The sequence below is a fragment of the Ahaetulla prasina genome, chromosome 3 (assembly GCF_028640845.1).
Source record: "Ahaetulla prasina isolate Xishuangbanna chromosome 3, ASM2864084v1, whole genome shotgun sequence".
In the NCBI taxonomy this organism is placed as follows: domain Eukaryota; kingdom Metazoa; phylum Chordata; class Lepidosauria; order Squamata; family Colubridae; genus Ahaetulla; species Ahaetulla prasina.
This window is the reverse complement of record NC_080541.1, coordinates 57305255-57330480: the sequence shown is the minus strand read 5'-3', so window position 1 is coordinate 57330480 and position 25226 is coordinate 57305255. Positions and strand designations below refer to the sequence as shown.

Below are 25226 nucleotides of genomic sequence, written 5' to 3'. Positions count from 1 at the left end.
TAAACCTTTCTGATTTGTTTCAAACTATTCATCAGTTGGTCCATCTAGATGCATCAAAATGCAGTCTGAAACAATAGGATAATGGTGCATTTGATATGGTTACGGGCGCAACACTCCCTAACTCCTTTGGTAAATTATTTTGCTGGAGGCTACAACATTTTATGTTGGGAGTTGGTGGAGGCGTGAATAATTCACCACTTATGAAGCTTCAGAGTTGAGTTGAGCCGCAGCATGTTGAACTGCCCTTTGATGCTGACTGGTTGAACAGGTTTCTGTTCTACCAAGGAACTGGTTTGACAGGACTGTTATGCCAACAAATTCTGGTATGATTCCATGTTCCAGAGAATGCAAAAACCTGCCCAGCCAGTTAAATGAAAGACATATTAGGTTATCCATTGCACATTGTATATATCTTAGGTGCAGCAGAACTCCTCTCTGCATTCTGTAGCATGGTCCACTGTGACTTTCTCATCCTATATAAGCTTGATGTTTATCGGCTTAGGGAAGCTTAATAAATGTCATTGATGATCAAGAACAGAGTCAGACAAACCTGTTTCAGTTTCTAAAAGGTAAGTTTTGAAAGATTTAATACTATATAACTTCTGAAATTTAATTCTGGATACTGTACAAATAGGCAACTTATTCTTTGTGTGTGTTCTTCGGCGAATCTATTTTTTCAATATCAGTATATAGTTATAGCTTACATCAGTTTGTAACTTCATTGAGTGATTTTTCATCAGGTTTCATTTAACATTTACATTTCAGTCAAAGGTGATTGTAGAAACATCTCTAAAATGGGGAAATAGTTTTAAAGATGGATAGCTGAATTGTAGCCTGATCATTGCCTACTGTGATGCAGTGATCCACTTGTTTGTTGTGCTGCAATGTAATTCTTTTCAAATTTATTAAGAAGTTCAATTGGTCTTATGGCAAACTGAATAGACATTACATTGTAGTCATATCTTCTTTGTGTAGAATAGATGGTAACTAAATCAATTTTAGGTCAGAAAATTTAAAAAGGAAATATTACGTATTTAAGAGTTGTTTTTCATTGCAACATCAATTCTTCATATTTTTAATTAATTTTAATTATTTAACATATCAGATTGTTATTCTGACATATTCTGACAAATCTTGATTCAGCACTTTACAAATTGTCCACTAGAAGGGAAGTTTGTCTTTTGTTATTATAAATAGGGGATGTACACACTGACATTGTGTGTATAGACCAAAATGTAGCTCCACCTTTAGTTTAGGTGTTTAGGGTATGGATCTTATTATATATACAGGTAGTGTCATGTAAGAATTAGACATCTTTGAAAACAAAGGCTGTAGAATCTGGTAACTGATTAACTTGCTGAAGCTAAGTAGTATATTGGCTGAGCTGAACAGAAAGGAATGAAGACAGGTTTTGTCATGTCTGTTAAGGACAAAATAACTTTTGTTTAACATAAATGTGACTTTTGTATTCCTCTTTCAACTGGATTTAAAACAAAAAGAAATATACTTTGGTACTTTCTCTTCCTAAGGGAAGTTGTAATATGAATTTTAGAAGAAACAATTAAGAATCTTTCTAATTACAAGGTAAGTAACAATATCAGTGTCTATTGGGCAATGTTTAATACTTAACTGCTGAGAATATTCTATGGAATCTTTTCAATAAAAAATAATTATAGCTTTGGTCTCTGCAAATATCCAAGTTGATAAACAGCTATTTTTAATTATTCTTTGACACAATCCCAAATAGCTCTTATTGATTTAGCAGGGAATTGCATACTTAATCATTTTTAAATATACTAGGCAAACACTAGGTAAACTATTTTGGAATATTTTAGACAATCAACTTAAAAGCTACTATAATGCAAAAGAGTTTAGTTTTTGAGTTTAGCCGCTTAATCCTATGCATGTTGACATAGAAATTACTCCTACCAAATAGTGGCACTCCTTCCAAATATAAATGGATAAGGTTGCAACCGTATATGCTAATCCAACTAGAGATTTATCTTATTAAATTTGAACCACATTTATTTTGGGTAAAAGCCAAAGTGAATTCACTACTACCTGTTTCTCAGTCTTAATAATATACAATAATGCTGCACTACAATGAAAAATTGCAAACAACTGCATGGATTTTAATTGGTCAAACTCATGAGTAATTGTAACTGGATTTCATGTCAGTTAGTTTCCATTTATGAAACAAAATTTATCTTCACTTTTCATTCTCCCTCCTCCCCAACTAATATCTGTCCCAGATCTGCTCTGGAATGATGGAATGATCTTATTTGGGGATACATAATGCTGGATAAAGATTAAGAATCTATTTTGTTGATAAAGTAGTATCAATCCACATAACATCCTTTAGCAATGGAATGGAAGAATATATTCATGGATTTGAAAAATATATGATCCTGAATTCTTGTCAGCTCATTTTCTCCTGTCTCTGAAAAAGGCAACAAAACCAAATACCCTGAACAAATTCTCTTACTTTGATCCAGTGCTGGCTATGTGAATTGATAAAATGTTTTTCTGTTCCTCTGTGCTTTTAATCTATACTATAACTGTAATATCCATAGTTCATAGTGCAATTATGCATATATTGAGTCAGAAATAAATGTCATGTGCGTCAAAAAACTCACTCACAAGTGACTACGGGGGTTTTCTCCTTGATTGCTATCTTTTTGCATACATATGTGGAAGGAAGGAATGGTGACTGTCAAAGCCAATGCTCATTGCAGTCAGACCAGGGAGAAGACATCATTTATTTTTGACTTTTTCTAACCTCCCTTCCCACTTACTACGGTACTACAGTACAAAATAAAATCAACCCAAAACATTTGGTATAGCTGTAAGCCCACATTTGGGTATGTAAGGAAAAAGAACAGGCTTAGGATTTTTGCCAAACCTCAATGCCAGTACATCAATGGATACTGATGCCAGCTGTATAAATGTCTGTAGATTTCCTTGTCAAATGAGCAGGAATTTCCAATTCACCCTGCAGCCCTCTCAGTCAGCTTTGGAGTAAGCGTACAACTACTCCATCCTCCAATATTAGAATTAAATATTGAGTTTTAGATTCAATATTTCTTAGCTATCAAGATGTTTTAAGACAATCTCTTTGATAAAGCAAAGAACACTTTGGTAGATTTTGGATAATGATAAATGGTAACAAATTCCTAATGATTGATTTTTTTATATATTTTACAACCATGTTCTAAAAATGATTTAATGCATATAGTATGTCCTTTACAGGCTGTTTAGAAATTTTAAAATTTAAACACTGACCCTGCATATGATAGGACAAAATATAAATCAAATGAATGGTTGGGATTTTCTACCTCATCTATCAAAATGCTATCTCAATATTTGTTCCAACTGTGTATCTAGTTGTGAAATTTTACACAGTAAAATCATCAGTAACCAAGAAAAATTTGCATTTTGGGCAGCATGGAAAACTGTAGTATAGTGTATGGTATAGGTGCTGTAGTTTAAAAAAATCAAAGTAAGATGTCCAGTCTTTCCAAATGGACCTCTTACTTTGCTTTTTTGAACTACAACATCTATACCAATTTGGGTTTGGCCAGAAGAGATGTTTTCATATAGACTTATATTACTGGCTTATATGCAGTATTTTTTACAACAATGCCTCAACTACTCTGATACAGAATTCTGCTATACTAAAAGGATATGAGAATATGGTAAATGACTCTAGAGTCTAGATCAGTGGTAGTCAAACTGGTCCCTACCGCCCACTAGTGGGCGTTCCAACTTTCATGGTGGGCGGTAGGAGTTTTGTCTGATACTGAAGCACTTTCCTTTTTTTTAATTTAATAGACTTTTTAAAAAAAATTGATAGCATTATTTAAAAATATTTTCATTAGGTTTTCATAAAATTCCCTGTGACAATTTAAATTTCTGAAAATATACTATTTGTATCGGCCGCGCATAAGTTTAGTTCATGTTATGTAAGTGAAACTAAATGGCGCTATAGTGCGACCGCAAACAAATGAGCCTCGTCCCAGAATAGCTCGTGCATCTCCCCCCACACCACCCAGCTGTAACAGACAAGGAGCTGGTAGCTAGTGCCCCCCCAAACCCAATCCACGATGCGCGAGAGACATGTGCAGACAACAATACACAGAGTATTACTGTGGAACTGGTGGGCGGTTAGAAAATTTTACAACTAAAAGAGATACAAAAGCGGGCAATAGGTATAAAAAGGTTGACTACCCCTGGTCTAGATTCTAAAAACTATGAAAATTAGATTTTTTGACACTTTGTGTGTTAATAACAAAATCCATGTTCAAAAAACTATGACTAATAATTTCCTTAAGGCTTTTCACAAAAAGATATATATTGAATAAACTTTTCAGTGATTATCCACTTTGTTTTTTGTTCTGATTTCCTAAAGGTTTTCTACTGTAATCCATGGATTATGAGAATATTTTGCACTTGGATCATTTTCAAATTATTTGAAATTCCTGGCATTTCTTAGAAATTTGTTTATGTTCTTCAATGAGACTACATTAATGACAAGGTGTTTCTTGAAAGAGAATGTCCAGTCCCTTTCTTGTTCTAACTAATATTGCTGGTAATGCGAGGAAAGTTAGAATTGCTTTTAATTATTAACCGTTCAAAAATTAAATTCACTAGCAATTCAATGTTTACATGATGAGTAGATTCATGTATAGTATAGAAATAATATATCTGAGCTTACTTCATCAGATAATCTGAACTGGGTTATAAGAAACCCTTTTACACCTAGAACACTTCTAATCTATCTAATCTAGTACTGCTATTCTAATTGGCAATGTCAATGCAACATCCTGGAGGAACTTCTCATATCACCAGCCTTTTTTTTTTTTTAATGGAAATGTCAAAGTTTAATTGAGGCCTTCTGCATGAAGGAAGCATGGACTCTATCACTTAACTGTCAATTCCTTACTAGTTAAACAAATTGGACAAAATATACACTAAGATTTCTGGAATGCCCTACATCTTTATGACACAAAACAAACAGTAGCTAACAGGAAGACTAACACAAAACAATTGTCTGAAAAAATCCAAGGAATGCAGTATTTTCCTGAACATTCAGTGAAATTTCACACAGAAGGCTTTATCTCAAGTCTAAATGACTAATGTTTACTTGATTATATCAATTTTTAAAAAACTCTAAAACAGAAGAGGTCTCAAGGAGCATTCCTAAAGCATAACCTGATTCAAATAGCAATTATATAATACTTACAAGGTATAAAAATATTTTCTGCTAAACATTCAGCAAACCTATTAAGCACTGTAAAGTGCACAACTACAGGCACTAGAAAAAGTTCTCATACATGTTGAGCATTTCATACAAATAATACATGTTGTATTTTATCATTTGGAAAATGAAGGTTTGAACCCAAACTTCTTGCGTTCAGCTATTATGAAAACAGAGGTGTAGAGTAACCATTACAGAAGGCAACTGGATTCTTTTATAAGAATGACAGTTTAGAATGTACATTTGCAGGAAGCAAAACTTAAGAAGTTACAAGTTAGAAATGCATTATATTTATACTCTGACAGCAGTATAATGTATGTTTTGTATGTCAATTCTTAAGCTTATTTCCCTGGGGGAGATATCTCTTTTTAAAAACATATAAATGATTCTTTCCCAAGACAACAGTATATTTACAAAAAACAGCTCATTGAACAATCTTGCAACTTAAATGAAATGTTTACTTGATGCACTATTAACTAAAAACTTTCACTACGAAACAATTTGTATAACTTTCTCTTGTGGAAAATTATTCATATACTCCATTCTTAAAGCTTATTCTTATAACAACAATTAGTAAAATAATTATATGAAAATTATCTTAATTTTTTTTAGCATGATTTCAAGTATTGTCACACATGATGACACATTTATAAAAAAAATAGAGTCCCTATGTATTTATTGTATTATAAATGAGTTTATAAACTTACTGAATGATTTTCATTAGGAAGTAGAGATCTACTTTTATTCAGTTATGGCAATAAAGAAATAACAGGGATACTTCTGGAAATAGTAATGTTAAGTTTTTTTTAAAAAACCCTACTAAATAGGTCTCTTTGGAAGTAACAAAAAAGTATTGTAATAAAAATAAATGTAAACCAAAGAACAACATCTAAGTCAGATAAATGAATTGCTATCATCAATGTATTATGTACTTTAAAATGTCTTTGAGTTCTTGTCCATATTTGACCAGCACAACAGTGCTAATTCTTTTCTCAGTTTTATTGTCTGGCTATGGATTTTATTCCTCCTAGACAAACAATACATGCTGTAGTATGTTTCAGTATTGACTCTGAATCCATTGAGAAGTATTCTTTTCATCAGAACTCAACACCGAGCTAGGTGTAATATATCATCTCATTAACTGTGAACATCAAACAGTTCACAGCATGTTTCATACTTCCCTATTTTGTTTCTATAATAAAAACTTAATGCAACAGATCTCTAACTACAGATAAGCAGATGGCCATTTAAATAGGTTCAAATAACTCATTTTGTTTGTATATTCATTTCTGACCAAAAGCAGATATAACTCTATGGGGGATATACATATCCCTGGATTTTCAGTAATAACATAAAGTAACACATTTCTTGAAATCTAAATTTGGGAAAGGATTATTTACTTTTATACAGCCAAATCTTTAGTGTAACTATTAAGTTTATTCTATGGAAAATTGAATCTAAACATAATACAGGTAATCCTCAACTTACGAGAATGGAACCCAAAATTTCTGATGTCAACCGAGACATTTGTTAAGTGACTTTTGCCATATTTTACTACCTTTCCTGCCACAGTTGTTAAGTGAATCACTGCAATTAAGTTAGTAATAGTTGTTAAATGAATCTGGCTTCCCCATTGATTTTGCTTGTCAAAAGGTTGCAAAAGGGGATCACATGACCTTGGGACACAGCAACGGTCATAAGTATGAACCAGTTGCCAAGCTTCTGAATTTTGATCACATGATCCTGGGGATGCTACAAAGATCATAAGTGTGAAAAATGGTCATAAATCACTTTTTCCAGTACCATGGTAACGTTGAACAGTCACTAAATGAACTGTTGAAAGTTGAGAACTACTTGTAATTGCAATCTTTTGAACATATTTTTAAATAAGACCCTGAAAAGAAAGTCAATTTACATATGCAACAATGTTTACATTTGCTTTTCAACTTCTTTACAGAAATATAGAAATAAAAAGTTTTTTTAAAAAAAAACATAGTTTAGAGGGATAGAAGCAAGAGACTTGAGGAGAGGTGGTGACAAGCCAAATTTCACCGACAGTATGTTTTACATGTTGTGTATTGTAGACCAGAGAAATAGTTTTACATGGTGAACAAATTGTTAAGGTAACTGTCTTATCAACTTTTTAGCTTTCAGAATTCTAGATTTGCTAGATTTGGGGACAGTCAATAAAGCCAAATACTGTATTGTAACATAAGATTCGGGATCGGAAAATGAAAGTACCTCTTTATACAGTATATACCATGCACAGTAACTTACTACCACCTAGAACAGTGGTGGCAAACCTATGGCACACGTGCCAAAGGGGGCACTCAGAGCCCTCTCTGTGGGCACACACGCTGTTGCCCAGCACAGAATATGACATAGGGTTTCCTGCCTGAGAAGGGGTTGGGCTAGAAAACTTCCAGGGTCCCTTCCAACTCTCGTTATTCTGACTATTACGGGTGATTTGCTCCCGAGTTGACATGTAATAAAGGAGGCTGGCCTTTGCCCCAATGAGAGAAGCTATCCCAGGACGCCTGAAGCCAGGCAAGTAGCACTGACAGGGGAGCAAGAAGAGCCTAAACAGGTATCTCAGCGCGGCTTTACAGCAGCTGCTAACTCCTTCCCAGGAGTTGCAGGACTCTGTGCTTGTGATCTGTCTTGCCAGCAGTCCCTTTAGCTCACCAGATGAGAAACCCACATCTGCCTTCTTGGTGTGGCAGTCACCTTGGGCTTTGGTACCTGGTGAACAAAGGCAGCTTTTAATTCCTTTTTCACCTGGCAAGACCCGGCAAATTGGTGAAGTTGGGTCAGACAAGAGTCAAGATTATAGGGAGACGACTTCCGGTGTCCAGCGGCAACGGACGTCTGGAAGGCTTCTCCTGCCTCCAGCGCCCGAATCCGGCCGCCGCCGAGGCCCTCAGGGGCCAGGTGTTCCGAAAAGGACACCTGCCGCACGGACGGCTCGCCAGGGGTCTCCCAGCCGACATACAGGACTGTGGGGACCGATGCTGGCGCGTCCTAGGCTTGGCGGGGTTTGAGGCCACAGGCGCGGCCATTATTTTGGTCGTCGCCTGGGCGCTGTGCCCGTGACACCGGGCATTGGATTTATAACTGCAGCAGCCTGGTGGTGAACAGGAACGGAGAAGAATTGAGGAGGAGAAGGAAGGAATATCGGTAAACGTGAGTGGAGTGCTCCGGAGTGCGGGGGGGTTTTTTCTCCCCTGCGGTTGGAAGGAGCACGAGTTATTCTGGAGAGAGGAGAACTTAAAATAAGAAGATTACCGGTTTTGTGGAGCTCTGGAGAGAAGAGGTGATGGAGAAATTTAGGAGGGAAGGTTTGAGGCCCCCCCTCCTTCTGGGGAACAGTGGTGGCGTCCAGCTTCCGCCTTCACTATGAGAATTTTGATGACATCACTTCCCTTCGGCTTCCTGGTTGACTAACTGTACTCTGGACTCGTTGCTCCTGTGAGTGCCCCCTGGTGGATCCGGAGGAAATTACAAGGATACTGTGCCTGCCTGAGGATTTTGTATTTTTTTTTCTTAATGGCAAAAGGTCAGAGACCAACTGCTGGAGAGATGGAGAAAATTTTGGAAAAGTTATCTAATATGGACAAGAAATTGGATGAAATAAGAGCAGAAATTGTGACTATCCAAAAGGATTTAAAGGATACTCAACAAGTTTCAGCAGAAAACAAGCAGAAAGTGGAAGGTTTGAGGGTGAGATGCGGCAGTGCAGAAAAGAGAGGAGACGACAGGCAATGCTGTGCTTGACCACAGATGGATAAAATGTCTTATTTCCTTAGGTTTCAAAATTTGGAAGAAGTGGACCAAGAAGACTTGAGAGATGTTGTGACTAAATTGTTGGGAGAATTTCTTGGGAGAGGTGTTGATTTCATGAATTGGGATGTGGATCGAGTTTATAGAGTTAATTAGCAATATGCACGCACGCATGCAGTTCCCAGAGAGGTTCATGTCAAATTTGTGAGAAGAGAGACGAGATGAAATTCTTAGAAAACATAGGAGTGGGGCACTGATTTACAGGGGCAGGAGATAGCCATTCTGAGGCAGATTCCCAGACAGGTACGTGAAAAAGAAAGAAATATTATTTTTGTCAAGCAAATTGTACCAGAAGGAGTGGGCTTCAGATGGCTGATGCCAGAGGGATTGATGATTTTCCGGGAGGGCATTACGAAAAAATCAGTACAATTGCGGAGGCTACGGCCTATGTGGAGGAACACAAAGCCTCCTGGAATCAGATGACCCAGGAATTGAAGAAGGGAGGTTATAGATCATGGGGCGAGCGGCTGCCGCTGTTGCGGCCCTGGAGTTGGGTCAGGCTGAACCCAGAGTTCTGAGATCCAAAACTAGGAAGTGATAAAGATATTTGGGATTGTGTTGGTTTTCCTTATTCTCTTTAGTACGATATTCTGTTTATTCTTGACCCTTCTTTATTACGTATTTAAAATTTGTAAACTTAGCTACTGTTACCTGCTTGGCATATGGCTGTTGTATGTGTTAAAAAATTTGAGTAAAATTCTTATTTTAGATAAGAAAAATGAAAATTTACCATACCTGATATGTATTTGTATAAACCTTTTTTTTGACTAATAAAAACTTTTTGAATACAAAGAGTCAAGATTATAGTTATCAGTTTAAGATGGCTGCAAATGGAATTTACGAGGCATACAGCTACCAATAGCTAATAGCTATTATCTATGGTTTCTAACTTACAACCATTCATTTAAGCCCCCAGAAAAAGTTACAGCACTGAAAAGTTATTTACAACCTTGCACTTATAATTGTTAAAGCATCCCAGTCATGTGATCAAATTTTGGGTATGATTACATAATTCACTTAACATCTCCAGTGATCTGCTTAACCATGGCAAAAAATTCAACAGAAATTCTGGTCTAAATTGTAGTACTAACTTGAAGACCTGTAATTTTATTGACCAGAAACTGTGGAACATTAGCAGAAGAGGCCCGTTTTGCTCATGTCTCACCAAAAACTTAAAAGAATCTGACCACTCTAGTAAATAAAACTTAAACCAGATAACTCTTTGGTTTAATCCAGCAGTTTATATGGCTGGAATAACTAATATATGATATGTAAAATATCTGAGTATGTTAAACAACTAATACATTATAATTAAAATCATAAATATCTCACGTTTCCTTTTTTGCACTGTACCCTCAATGTAATGAAGGTAGTAGCTAAATTCTTACAAATCTTCAAAATTTGCTCTAGATTTCAGGTTAATGGATGAACTCTTGTAGGAGTACAGTTAAGCTGTTCTTTATCCTATTCCCAAATGTACTTTGGACATGCCTTGAGGTCTCTACTTGAGACTTTCCAAATAGGTTATGTTCAGCTATTATTATATTCAACACATTATTATATTCAGGCCTGAAAACAGCTTTTTTCCTATCTTATAGCCTATAGCAAGGAAAACTCATTTCTAGGCAAATAAGAACACTTCAGTTTCTAAGAACCAACAATTTGATCTTTCTGTTTAATTTCAAGGCTATGAATGCAGCCTAAGCCTTTGAATGTATTAGTTACTTGGAACTGCTGTGCTGAAGGGCAGGATTAAACAACAATCACATCAAAAAGTATGTTTGGAGGGCAGTTAAGCCCAATATTGTACAGTATTCCTTTAGCATGTTTTTAGCAGTGGGTTTTGCCAGAGAAACCTAGGTTTCTACATTCTTTCGCTATTTTATCTCCTTCCTTTCCTTGATACTGTTGCCTTATCCTGTGTTTCCACACAAAGCAGCCGCTCCAGAGATTATTTTGAGGACATTGTGTACTACTGGTTTGCTACACATGATGATATCCATTTAGTCATGTTCGACTCTTAGCAATTATATGGGCCAGGTCTCTTCACATCTTCCACTACTTCTTTGAGTTAAAAACTGTCATTTAGGGCCTTTTTCTTTTTCTGTAAAACAAACAGAAACAACTATCTGATTCTAAAAGCAAGGCCGAATTTGAAAATCTGATGCTATATTAAAAGGCATTAATTCTATAAACAAAGGAACTCTAGCGAGCGTTCAGAGCTCAGTGGCTCCCATCCGCTCCTCCGGGTGAAGCGGCAGGGAGGGGATCGCTTAGGCGAGATGTCCTCAAAAGTTTCTCTCCTCAGCCATTCGTGGGAAAGGGCGGACACAGAACTCTGCACGTGCCCCGTGACTCGCTCTCCTTTCTTCTTCGCCTCTTCTTCCCGCTGCTCCGGGCCCACCAAGCTGGATTTCTTCCTGACAATTTTGAAAATAGGAGGTGGGGGGGGGAATTCTCTCCTTTTTCAGCCGCCAAAACAGCCTCCGGCCAGCAGGGGCAGCTCGGTTCTTCCGGAAGCCCCGCGACTCAAAATTTTGGCTCTCCCGCTGCGGGCGGCGGGCCAAGAACGAGCAACGCCGCGGCTTGGCGGGCTGGAAAAAGAGAAGCATCTTTCTTCGCTCGCCTTCCCTGTCCTGCCGTTCAATGAAAGGTACTAACGCCGCCAGGTAACCGCGCGCCAGAGCCCCACCTTTTTTTTTTTTTTTTTTTTTGGGTAGCCACGAGCGGCTCCCTTCGCCATTGTTCGCGGTCGCAGGGAGCACTCCGCACACGGCTTTCCCAGTCTGAGGCAAAACTGTCGTCGTCGTCCCCCTCCCCCAACAACTCCGCTCAGCACCCAAAAACGCCCACGCACCTCCCTTGCAAAAAATCAAAGGGCTCCGCTTCGCCTCTTTCGGGCTGCCGAAAGTTTTTCTTTCCGTGGGAGACAGGGACCGGGCGCGCATCGTTGCGCCCAGGCTAATATCGCCCTTTTCCCTTGGGCCCTTTTGAAAAAGCCGCCCTTTTCAAACTCTGAAGAAATAGTCGGCCCTCTCAGGAGGCGTGTCCGCTGTATCGGGCAGTCTTAGCGAAGTTTTTAACCGCTGCGTGGCGGGCATGAATTGAAGCGATCCAGCTACGCTTAGAGTGCCCCCTGGAGGCGAAATTACCTCAGTCGGATATTTATGGAAGGCGTCAGAATCAGATCTTGAGGAGATAGTAAATGGAAGATAAAAGGAAGATGCTACTGGAACAGACACGTTGGATGGGGGATTCGGCTAAAACGATTCAACAGTTAACGGTTGCGTGCTTAGCTTGGGAACTGCATTATCAGGACGGGCACGGCACACCTTTGAGAAGCACGACTTTGCGGCAGTGGTCAAAGTGAAGACTTATCCCTGGCTTGCTTAGATTTCTTTCTTTTTGTAATAGGTAGCAGTCTGATCTTCCAGCCAGCTGCTTGCTGATGAGAAAAGCAGGCAAAGTAATACAGATTGCAGTTTTTGGAGCCAAGAACTGCATGTGATCAACAGGTTGCAAGTTGCCCAGTCCAATCCTAAGGCATTCACATCTAGGAAATAATGAGAATCAACCATACATACAACTATATAAACATTGTAAAAGCACTTGTGTATTTAAGTTGCCTTGAAATTCTGCTCTTAATATGTGCCATGCCTCCTGGATATTAGTCACTAGGATACTTTTCTGCATTAAATTTCTCTGTGTGTTCATTATTTTCAGCATTTGGCAAGATGTAATCTATAGCTAGCAGAATAATATTCATTTTATTACAGTATGTTGTTGTTAGTTGCGAAGTCGTGTGTGATCCATCATGACCCTCCAGGCTTTCCTGTCCTCTATCTTCCCCCAGAGTCCATTTAAACTCACACCGACTGCTTCAGTGATTCCATCCAGCCACCTTATTCTCTGTCGTCCCTTTCTTCTTTTGCCCTCAATCGTTCCCAGCATTAGGCTCTTCTCCAGAGTCTTTCCTTCTCATTAGGTGAACAAAGTATTTGATTATTACAGCATAATAATTTATAAAACCTCAATTCTCTTATGTTTCTTCTTGCAACAGCCAATTGTGGCTTTTGTTTATTTCTTCAGGAAAAACTTGTCTTTTGAGGACAATGAAAAGACAGTTTTCTAATGGTTTCTGTGGGTTTTTTTAAAATGCAATGATTAATCAAAATCTAAAAATAATGATATAGATAACTATATCTGATCACAATAACTATCATTTAATAACCTATATTGTAAACATTGCATCTGTTGTTATAGGAGTTCAATTGTCTGGATAAAAATACTCTCTAACTGTAATGTGAACCTGAAGATAGCCAAACATCAAGAATTCAGAAAAAAATTGAAAAACTGATAAACAGATAAAATGAGTGTTTCTGGAGGGAATTGTGGAAGTCCCAACTCTACAGAACCTGCAGCTGACTGTTTCAAGGAACTGTGGTCCAAACTGAAAGAATGTCATGATAAAGATGTCAAAGGTATGGTTGCTCTGTGTATTTAATCATTGGCAAATTAATATTGATAGCCATGGGTTATTTCTAAATTAGCATCAGCTGTCAAATAATGTAAGTCCTGGGAAAATTTTTTAAGAATTTTAAGTTTTAAGAATCCTTACTGAGTTTATGTGATTGGGATTCACATTTTAATATTATACTTAGTTTTTAATTGACTTTTTTGCCCTGTATATTCTATAATATTTGGTGAAATCATATCACAGTGGCAGTCAAGATCAAGTATACAGTACATATGGTAGATTAAGCAAGTGGTACACAAGATAAATACAGTTGAGTTCTATATAACTTTTCTTTTTTATCGTATTTAGAAAGTAATAATGATGGATATGAAGATTCCAGTGATGGAGAATTTGATGGATCCATGATCCACAGTATAATCCTGTAATATCTTTTAAATCAGAAGCAAATCCCATTATGTTCAGTAGTTAGTCTTACTAACCACTAGCCAGAGATGTGTAATGATGATATAAATTTTAACTAGGATATTTCTGTATGCTTAGAGAACTTCACAAGTTCCATCTAAGTTTTCTCTTTGATTCTTGGAATCTGGTAGGATCTTTTGTTGAAGATACTATCAGATTCCAAGAATCAAAGAGAAAACTTATCCTATTTTATCTAGTTTATTACCATAGAAAAGTACCATGAGATATTAAGAACTTGTTACAGCAATCCACTAGTGAAACTAATATCAATAGCTAAGAAGATTAGGATCAAGGAGACAGAATAATATCTAAAAATCTGTCTCATGAAATAATTAAAGCAATCTTAAGATATATGACATAACAACAATTAAAATTTAATTGGTTATAAGTGTCTGCTGAAATATCTGGTTGACATTTGGAGCAATGATTACAAAATTACTGGTGTGAAATAAAACCATTGTCTTATTTTTCAAAACTTTTAATAATAAGTTTAAAAGAACCTTATAAAACCTATTGTAATATTGATTACCTTCTATAAACTATTAAGTAAGTATATTTCTAAGGCTTAGTTTATTACATGGGATGCTGTCAGCAGAGTACATGTTGAGGCAGTGGTAGTCAACCTGGTCCCTACCGCCCACTAGTGGGCGTTCCAGCTTTCATGGTGGGCAGTAGGGGTTTTGTCCAATACTGAAGCACTTGCCTTTTTTTTAATTTAATTGCCTTTTTAAAAAAATTTCATAGCATTATTTAAAAACATTTTCATTAGGTTTTCATAAAATTCTCCGTGACAATTTAAATTTCTGAAAATATACTATTTGTATCGCCTGTGCATAAGTTTAGTTCACCTTACATAAGTGAAACTAAATGGTGCTGTAGTGCGGCTGCAAACAAAACAGCCTTGTCCCAGAATAGCTTGTGCATCTCCCCCCACACCACCCAGCTGTAACAGACAAGCAGAGCTGGTAGCTGGCGTCCATCCCCCCCCCAAAATCCAATCCACGATGCATGAGAGGCATGCGCAGACGACGATACACGGTGCATTACTATGGAACCGGTGGGCAGTTAAAATGTTTTACTACTAACAGAGATGCAAAAGTGGGCAGTAGGTATAAAAAGGTTGACTACCCCTGTGTTGAGGTATCACCAGTATAAGATTTGACTGCCTAAGGAGTATCTCCATGTCATGGAGCCATATAATAGAAAACTAAGTATTAAATTTTAAACATTAGGGAAAAAATGGGGGTAAACTTTCAAAATAGTTAGGAGGTATAACTGAAAACATATTATGTCTACTAAGAAAAAGGTCTCACTTTGCTTCCAATGAAGGCTGTAGGTGTGTCATGTTCTGAAACTTTGTTACTGTGTTCTATGTAATGCATGGCAAATTTAGAATCTACATGATTTTATATAAAAAAAACATGGCCAAAGGATTGTTTTTTCAAAAGATGGTGATTACACTAGAACCATATGGTGATATATAAGGCAAACACAGACTTGTCTGGACTATGTTTCTGAAGTCTATAAATAAGAACTAAAACTGAGTCATGATTTTTAATTTTAGATGTCAGCAAAATATGCTTTATAAAATAGATGTCTATAATCAGTGAGTTTTGTTTTTTAGTTATGTTTGTTGTATAGAAGCTCCAAAATACCATATTTTATGTCTTTTAATGTTTGATTTTTAATAAGCATTGCTGAGATAAATGTGATCAAGTAGACATTACACTAGGCTTAATATTAGCTGCTTTGGCTTAAAATGCATTTCTTTGTAAAAATTATATTTTTTCTCTCAGTTTTGATTGGAAACAAGTGAGCCTCATCAAAACAGAGTCATTCAGAAAGCAAATAAGTGCTAATATAGTGAAAGGATTATAAGGGCATGTTTGATGGGCAAGAAAGCTCTTTCTGCAACTGCTGGCATGTCTGACCTTTCTTCATCTCATCTTTGGAGATCAGAATTAAGCACCTAGATGGGAAAATCTTAGGGAAAAGGCTTATATAGAAGAACTGATAGGAAAGGATAAGCAACTACAGTACTCCTTTTTCCCTGTCCATCTTAGCAAATCTTTGCACATTATTTACAATCACATAAATCTCTTGAAATGAGTGTAGCTGACTAAACTAAATACAAGTAGTCCTTGCATACTGACTGTTCGTTCATTGACTGTTCAAAGTTATGACACTAAAAAAGGAGATACACAATTGATTATCAAAGCTGCAGCTGTTGCAGTGTCCTAGGGGCCACATAGTTGTGAATGGACAACAGATATGCATGTATGGTGGTTGTAGTGTTGCATGGTCGTATGATTGCCAATTGTGACTTTCATAGCTGGCTTCCAACAATCAAAGTCAATGGGGAAACCAATAGGAATGCCAATAGGAATTTGCAAGTTTCAGTCATGTGATCTGATGTTTAACAACTGCAAGTGAATCTCTTCCTAACCGCAGCATGGTAATATCTGATTTACAACAGGTTGCTTAGTAGCAGAGTAGCTGAACATACTTGCAGTTGGTAAGTGAGGGCTATCTGTAGTCAGTTACTAAAACCTTGCTCTATAAATAATGTTGAATCCAAATAATCTGAATCCACATTACAATCTACTTCAGGCTATAATTCAGTTTATTTTAATAATGTTTATGTAATGAGCTTGCAGAAATTTACTAATTATTATAAACTTGTTCTAAACATGTTGTTAATGGGAATTTTAACTCTTGTAACTTCGCAAAGTTGATAAACAGGCAGTTTCTGGCCTCTGGAGGCCTTCGGGGGGGTGAGGGTGGGGAAGTCTGTTTTCACCCTCCCCAGAATCCTAGAGAGGCTCTGGAGGCTGGTGACAGCAAAAAAACAGGCCTTCCCCACCCCACCCCCCACGGCCTTCCGGAGGCAGGAAACAACCTGTTTCCCTACTTCTGGTGTCCCCAGAAGGCCCAAAAATCAGCTGGCCGGCATACGCATGTGCGCCTGAGTTGAGCTCACAGGCCCACTGATATGGCTACGTGTGCCACCTGTGGCACGCATGCCATAGGTTCGCCATCACGGCCCTATACTATTTCAGACAAATGTTTGTCCAATTTCTTCTTAAAAATATCCAGTGTTGGAGCATTCACAACTTCTGGAGGCAAGTTGTTCCACTGATTAATTGTTCTGTCAGGAAATTTCTTCTTAGTTCTAGGTTGTTTTTTTCTTTGATTAGTTTCCATCCATTGGTTCTTCTCTTGCCCTAAGGAGCTTTGGAGAATAGCTTGACTCCCTTATCTTTGTGGCAACCGCTGAGATATTGGAACACTGCTATCATTCCACCTCTAGTCCTACCTTTCATTAAATAGACATACCCAATTCCAGCAACCATTCTTTATATTTTTAGCTTCCAGTCCCCTAATCATCTTTGTTGCTCTTCTCTGCACTCTTTCTAGAGTCTCAACATCTTTTTTACATTATGGCGAACCAATACCGCAGTATTCCAAATGTGGTCTTACCAAGGCATTATAAAGTGGCATTAAACTTCACGTGATCTTGATTCTATCCCTCTGTTAATGCAGCTTAGAAGCATGTTGGTTTTTTTGGCAGCTACAGCACACTGCTGGCTTATATTTAAGTGATTGTTCACTAGGACTCCCAAGATCCTTCTCACAGTTACTACTATTGAACCAGATACCAACTATACACCTGTGCATTTGTTGTTCTTGTCTAAATGTAGAACCTTACTTTTTGTACCATTGAATTTCATTGTGTTAGATAGTGTCCATTGTTCAAGTCTGTCAAGATAACGATTCTAATTTTATGAAAATCACTTTTTGTCATTTTAAGTTGTTTTCAGTTTGTAGATTATAAAGTGAATGCCAAAATTCCAATTTAATCTTTGAAAATTCCTGCAAAAAGGTTTCTGATTTAGATGACATTGTTGTTGTTAGTTGCAAAGTTGTGTCCGACCCATCGCGACTGCATGGACAACGTTCCTCCAGGCTTTCCTGTCCTCTACCTTCCTCTGGAGTCCATTTAAGCTCACGCCTACTGCTTCAGTGACTCCATCCAGCCACCTCGTTCTCTGTCGTCCCCTTCTTCTTTTGCCCTCAATCTTTCCCAGCATTAGGCTCTTCTTCAGTGAGCCCTTCCTTCTCATGTCTTAGATGTCATTGGATCACTTTAATTACAGCATATAAGCACTGTTTATTTAGTGACACTTCAGGTTGCTAATATCACATTTCTAAATACTTTCTGAAACAATTACTTGTTTTTATAGAATCTTCATTGTATTCATTCTTCCTGATGGGTGTTGATAAGGAATAAAATGGAATAATTTTTAGTATTTTTAATCCAGATACCTAATTGTTATCTGGCTGATTGGCTGATTTGATATGTATGTTTTTTTATACTCACATTTTCTTCTGAAGTAGTTTTCAGTCACTTTCCAGTTTATGACTATGATCATCTTTAACATGACTTGTTTTTTAATTAGAAAAATGAATTTTGAAATATTTACATAATTGTAATTATTTATTTATTGCATTCAGCAATAGCTTACATTACAAAGCTACTAAATCGAGTAACTTCATATAATCAGGGATAAAATTCTATTTCATTATGATTTCTTGTTACTGTTGAGAACTGAAACAACTCTGGCTTTCAAGAATCCATGTCAATACCATTTTCACAAAGAATAATGTTTTGGTCCAACTGAGAGGAAATAGGAGGTGGTGGCTCTAATCTTGCTTTACTTTTTTTCTTTCTTATATAGATATACAATAATTGGTTATAATAATTCCAGATTATTGCAAATTATTGCTGAAGTTAATGAGCTAAGTGTAAGGAAAATCAATTTTCAGTTGATTAGGGCTGTTTAGTTAGTAGACCTGAAATCGTATACATTTTTACTTAATAATATATGTGCGTGCATTATTTCCCCCTCCTTTCTGAAATGTATACATATATTTATATTCCTTATCTTTTTTTTAATGCAAAAAGTCTCTAGCATTGAGATTCCATTTAGTCAGTTTTGACTCATGGGGATTATGTGGACAAATTCTTGCTATCATGATCTGACTCTGATAATAGCCTGTAGCTATTTCAAAACCATTCCAAGAATTTATTCAAACTTGTCCATCTACCTTCTATGTTGCACTCCTCTTCTACTTTCCATAACTTTAGCAAGCATAATAATTCTTTATAGTCTATCTTTTTCTTTTTCCTATGCCAAGTGGAGATCAGTTTCTGCTTGCTTATCAACACTTCTAAAGAACAGTCACCCATCATTGTTCCAGGATTTGGTCTGGCACTCGAAGACATTTTTTGTAACCATTTCCAAATCCATAATATAGTATGAAGAGAAATTTTTTCCAGATTGCACAGTTAAAGATTATCAGTAGAAAGACCAATATTTTTAACTATTCTGACCTTTTTGTCATTATTTAAATTGGCAGTTGCTTTTCTCTATAGGGCTAAGCTCTTCTTAACTTTGCCAGCACACTTTCCCTCTTTGCTACTTTTCAGTCAAGAAACAAATAATGTTTTCAATTCTTTACTATCAGCTGTTAGTTCATTAAGCATACAGATTGCCATTACCCTTGTTTTAGTAGAAACGACAACTAAGGTAGAAGTTACTATCATAGAAGGTATGATTTTTAACTGTGCCTTCTGTATGGAAAAGACAGTCTTTGGTATATGCAATGCTGTGAGAGCCAACGGACTCTATTTTGTAGCACTATCTCTGAAGTCCTATATACTGTGGCTGATTTCATCCTATAGGAGTACAGAGTATATGGCTTCCATGCTTCTAAGGCTGACAATTTATTCTTGGAGCTATTGACTTTTATCATATCATGATATATCATTTGATATATCATCTTTAGCTTGAGTTTGTGATTCTATCCTATAATGTTTAGTGACAAATCTTTTTTAGGTATTGTAATTATCTGGAAAGTTGTAGACTTCTAGAAAAATAATTGGTCTAGCTAAAGTTGGAAGGGTAACTTTTCAAATTTTTGTCTATTTTACTTTCTATTTTATCTTTTTTTTAAAAAAATTATTTTATTTTATTTTGCTATTATCTGCTCTGATAACTGAATAACTGACATGAAAATCAAACCATAACTAAATATTTAAATAACATTTTCTTATACTTTCAGAGAATAAATGGGCAATTTTGTTGGCAATCCCAGTTTCTATACCTCTGAATGAAAGATATTTATCAGGTTAGAAAAAATTTAAATAAAAAATTAATTGTATCCTGTTTCTTTTCTTAGGATTATTGTCAAAGATCTCTAAACTGAAAGCAGAAAGGTGTCTGTAAGTATCTTGACCAAAAAATTGTTCTTGACTAGATGGTAATAGTTGATATTGCCACTTTATTCATGGCCAATTACTATATATCAGATTGAGATATGTAAAACAATGAGAATATTTCAAGTAAATGTAGCTAGGATGCTGCTGATTGCACATACCAAGATAGCTGAGAGCATCTTATAAATCTTATGTATAATCCTGCAAAAAAGATGCAGCAGTTTTACTGATCTAAAGAAAGGTGTTTCATACTAATGTGTATGGTCTTTAAAGCTGGAGTATGACCTTATTGCATTGGCTGTTGCTATTAGCTTTTAATGTCACTTAAATATTTTCTTTCTTTTTTGTTGCCATTTTTGCTAGTAAAATTCTTTTTTGCATATGTTAATTTATAGTAGATATTATTTTAGGCTTATAATTAGTTAAAAAGAGATCTGCCACAAGATATACAGCATCATATTCAGTTGTTTCTTGTTAGAAACAAACCTGCTCTGTTTCCATAACTGAGCCAATATATTTTAATGCTTAAATTTATACTTCTGCCATTGTATTTTGCGTTCAACTTGTGGTGTGGGGGAAGATTCGTGAGAGTCCCTTGGACTGCAAGGAGATCAAATCAGTCAATCCTAAAGGAAATCAACCCTGACTGTTTCTTGGAAGGACAGATACTGAAGCTGAACCTCAAATACTTTGGCCACAAAATGGGAAGAGAGGACTCATTGGAAAAGGTCCTGATGTTGGGAAAGATTGCAGGCAAAAGGAAAAGGGAACTGCAGAGGATGAGATGATCAAATAGTGTCATCAACATGTGGGCATGAGTTTGGGCAAGCTCAGGGAGACACTGGAGGATAGGGAAGCCTGATGTTGCGGAGAACTGGATATGACTTAGCGACTGAACAACAAAAACCATTGGCCTTGGTTTGTCCCAGACAAACAGTTGTTTCTCTGTTTCTCCTATTCTATATAAGTCATCTTATTTTTTCTATCCAGTTTATATGCATACAACACTGATTCATTAAGGTTACAAAACCTGTGCATGCTTCCCTTGATAGATACACATAATAGAGAAAAAAGTATTTTTGCTGTCATTTTATTCTTCCCTACAGTATTATATAATAATTTACTTTTTTTTTTCATGTTGTTTATAGTAGAAATCCAGTGCAGCTACATTTACAGCATTTAGTTATGGAGGAAACTTGTTATTTATTAACATTTAAAGCCATCAATTTTGTAAGATACATAATTTGTATTCAGTCCAAATGTTAGTACTCATAGCTATTTGTTAACTTTGAAGTAACAGGATTTTTTCTTAATAAAAATACATCTAACACCATGCAATCTCTGTTTAAAAATTAATCTTCCTTTATATATAGGGATGCAGCAAGACTTGATGAGTTCTATACAAAAAACCAGCAGCTTAGAGAACAACAAAAATCATTGCATGATACAATTACAGTTTTGGAAGATAGGTAAGTAAGAATTATTCCTTTTTGCTTACAGAATTTGGCAACTTTTTTCTTTAGTACAAAATGACTGAATTTAAAGGAATAGTCTTAAATTAGTTATTGATTTTATTCAGTAGATGATCTCTGACATCCCTATCAATTATGACTCTATAACACTGTTGTTTTTTAATATTTTCTGGTATGTTTTACATTTTTACACATGCACACAGACATTTTTTTGTGATGGTTTTCATGAGCCAATAGAATGACCATATTTAGGTAATCATGTTACGTTAATAAATTGAAATACAGATGAGACTTTTGCTTTTACTTTGCCTTTTTCTTCAGGGTACAAGGGAAAAAACCAGAAATCTATAGTAATAATCTTCTGACTGTTAGAATTCTAATCCACGTTTTGAAACTGTTGGCAAAAGTTTCCTGACTTGATCATTGGCAGCACATGCATGACACATAGAATAGAATAGAATAGAATAGAATAGAATAGAATAGAATAGAATAGAATAGAATAGAATAGAATAGAATTTTTTATTGGCCAAGTGTGATTGGACACACAAGGAATTTGTCTTGGTGCATATGCTTGCAGTGTACATAAAAGAAAAGATACATTCATCAAGGTACAACATTTATAACACAATTGATGGTCAATATATCAATATAAATCATAAGGATTGCCAGCAACAAAGTTACAGTCATACAGTCATAAGTGGAAAGAGATTGGTGATGGGAACTATGAGAAGATTAATAGTTGTGCAGATTTAGTAAATAGTTTGACAGTGTTGAGGGAATTATTTGTTTAGCAGAGTGATGGCCTTCAGGAAAAAACTGTTCTTGTGTCTAGTTGTTCTGGTGTGCAGTGCTCTATAGCGTTGTTTTGAGGGTAGGAGTTGAAACAGTTTATGTCCAGGATGTGAGGGATCTGAAAATATTTTCACGGCCCTCTTCTTGATTCGTGCAGTATACAGGTCCTCAATGGATACAAAAAAACAATAGTAAAGTTAAACTTAGTGTATCATTTGAATCTGCTGTAGGTTTAAGGTTGTGGTTAACACAGAAATTTTAAAGCACAATTTGGAATCCTGTTTTACTTAGCTCTTGCTCTGCATAAACCCAGAGAGAGAAGTTAAATAATGAAAACTCCTAATGTCTAAGCATTAAGTCAATCGTAGTAGAAGTACAACTGAATTTATTTTTATTTATTTATTTATTTATTTAATTTTGTCATAACAATATACACAAGCATAACAAGCATAACACAAAAGATTATATAATATATAAACATATATATGAGGAGAAACAAGGTAGTATAAGCATATATATATATAGGGGAAGAAACAATAGGACAGGAACGGTAGGCACATTTGTGCTCTTATGCACGCCCCTTAGAGTCCTCTTAGGAATGTGGTGAGGTCAACAGTGGATAGATTTTTAATAAAACTTTTGGGGTTATGAGAAGAGACCACAAAGTCAGGTAATGCATTCCAAGCATAGATAATTCTGTTACAGAAATCGTGTTTTCGGCAATCTAAACTGGTGCGGTTGACATTAAGTTTAAATCTGTTGGTAGCTCTTGTGTTATTGTAGTTGAAACTGAAGTAGTCATTGGCAGGAAGGACATTATAACGGATGATTCTATGAGCTAAACCCAGGTCCTGTCGAAGGCGACTAAGTTCCAAGTTTTCTAGACCCAGGATATCAAGTCTGGTGAAATAAGGTATTTTATTGGTTACGGAGGAGTGGAGAACTCTTCTCGTAAAATACCTTTGGACACACTCAACTATATTGATATCAGATATATGGTATGGGTTCCAGACAGGCGAGCAGTAATCAAGAATTGGCCTAGCAAAAGTTTTATATGCTCTGGTCAGTAGCGTGGTGTTTTTGGAAAAGAAGCTATGTAGAATTAAGTTAACAACTTTTAGAGCCTTTTTTGCTATATAGTTGCAGTGGGCTTTGGCACTTAGATCGTTAGATATAAAAACTCCAAGGTCTTTGACTGGGTGGGGGTCATCTGTAAGGTAATGTCCATCAAGCATGTACTTAGTGATTGGGTTCTTTCTTCCAATATGTAGGACTGAGCATTTGCTGGTTGAATTGCTTCTGCCACAGCAACATGGCCATTCATGGGTTTCCTGAACACTCCATTTGTATTATATCTAAACATTAATTCCCTGATTGAGCCATTCTGATGGGTAAGGACTGACTTGCCAGTTATCGTAATAGAGAAAAAGACAAAGAGTGATTTGCTTGTTCTTACACTTGGCTCCAAAATAATAGGCCCGCATGTGGATGCACTTTTTACTTGTATAAAAAAGGAAGAGCAACTTTGTGCAGCGGAAAATGGCTTCCTTTTTAAATTTTACTGTTAGAATAATGGCTTCTTGCTGTATTACTGGATCAGAAATTTCCATTGTTGTAAAATTGCCAGTAGAGTAGTTCCTTTAAAATACTGCTTATCAACAATCTTTGTTGTACTCTGGACGAGACTAAAAATAGGTTCTTTTACAACAGCAACTCCCAACCTTTTGGGCACTAGGGACCAGTTCTGCTGGAAAAAAAATCGATGGATAGGGGGTGAGGGGGGCATGGTTTTGTATTCTACCTAGATCTCGTGCATGCGCAAATGAAACTTCGCTCTCTTGCATGGCCCAGTTCAAAATGGACCCAACATCACCTGGGTCATTTGATTGTTCAGATTTCTAGAGTCATAGACATATAATTTTTGATTAAATTTTTTAAATTTTTATGTTTTTGCTTTGCTTTCTATAAGGTACTTGTCTTGCTGCAGAATAACATTAGAACTGCTGAAGATAACATTTATATTGAAGGTTTATTGTCTGAACATGCCATGCTCGATCAAATAATGGCTCAGTTGTGAGGAATTTTTTTCCAATAATATCCAGCTATGAATTCTCTGGAGAATGTTCAAGAGCTGTAAAATAAGAACATATGTGAGAAGAAATGTTTTTTCTCTCACCAAATAATATTTTCTTCACTGTGATCAAAAATTGGAATTAGCCCAGAAATATGCATCAATATTTATAAGTATTTCAGTTACTACTACAAAGCAATTATTGAATGATTACTTACAAGCAAATCCTGGAATGTTCAATAAGTCTTAATATCTTGTAAGTATGTTTATGATTCCAGCCTTAATGTTTTTATAGCCTATTAGCTAAATCTTTATAACTTATCATAAGCTAGTCCTTAGAGTGCTCTGACTTATCTAGTACTTTCAAAATTTATATTGAACCAAAAACAGATGGAGAAAATACACCTTCTAATTACATAGGTTAAGGGCAGGATTATGTGATCGGTGTGCAGTAACTGAAGAGCATATGAAGAAGAAACAACAGGAATTTGAAAATATCCGGCAACAGAACCTTAAGTTAATCACTGAACTGAGTGAGTTTTTGCATCCTTTTGTCTTTTTAATGCTATTGTTTT

General features: G+C 36.2%; 1 protein-coding gene across 5 annotated transcripts in view; it reads left to right on the top strand.

Moving 5' to 3' along the window:
• Window positions 1-393: 393 nt before the first annotated feature.
• Window positions 394-25226, top strand: part of RBBP8 (RB binding protein 8, endonuclease) — a 53176-nt gene continuing 28343 nt past the window's right edge. Inside the window, exons 1-6 of one of the 5 annotated variants that reach the window (XM_058177392.1) lie at window positions 394-569; window positions 10784-10872; window positions 13361-13578; window positions 20280-20322; window positions 21690-21785; window positions 25072-25184. In XM_058177392.1, coding sequence (XP_058033375.1) covers window positions 13467-13578; window positions 20280-20322; window positions 21690-21785; window positions 25072-25184 — 364 coding nt within the window. In that variant the 5' untranslated portion in view covers window positions 394-569; window positions 10784-10872; window positions 13361-13466. The other 4 variants (XM_058177395.1, XM_058177391.1, XM_058177393.1 and 1 more) reach the window with 4 other exon arrangements.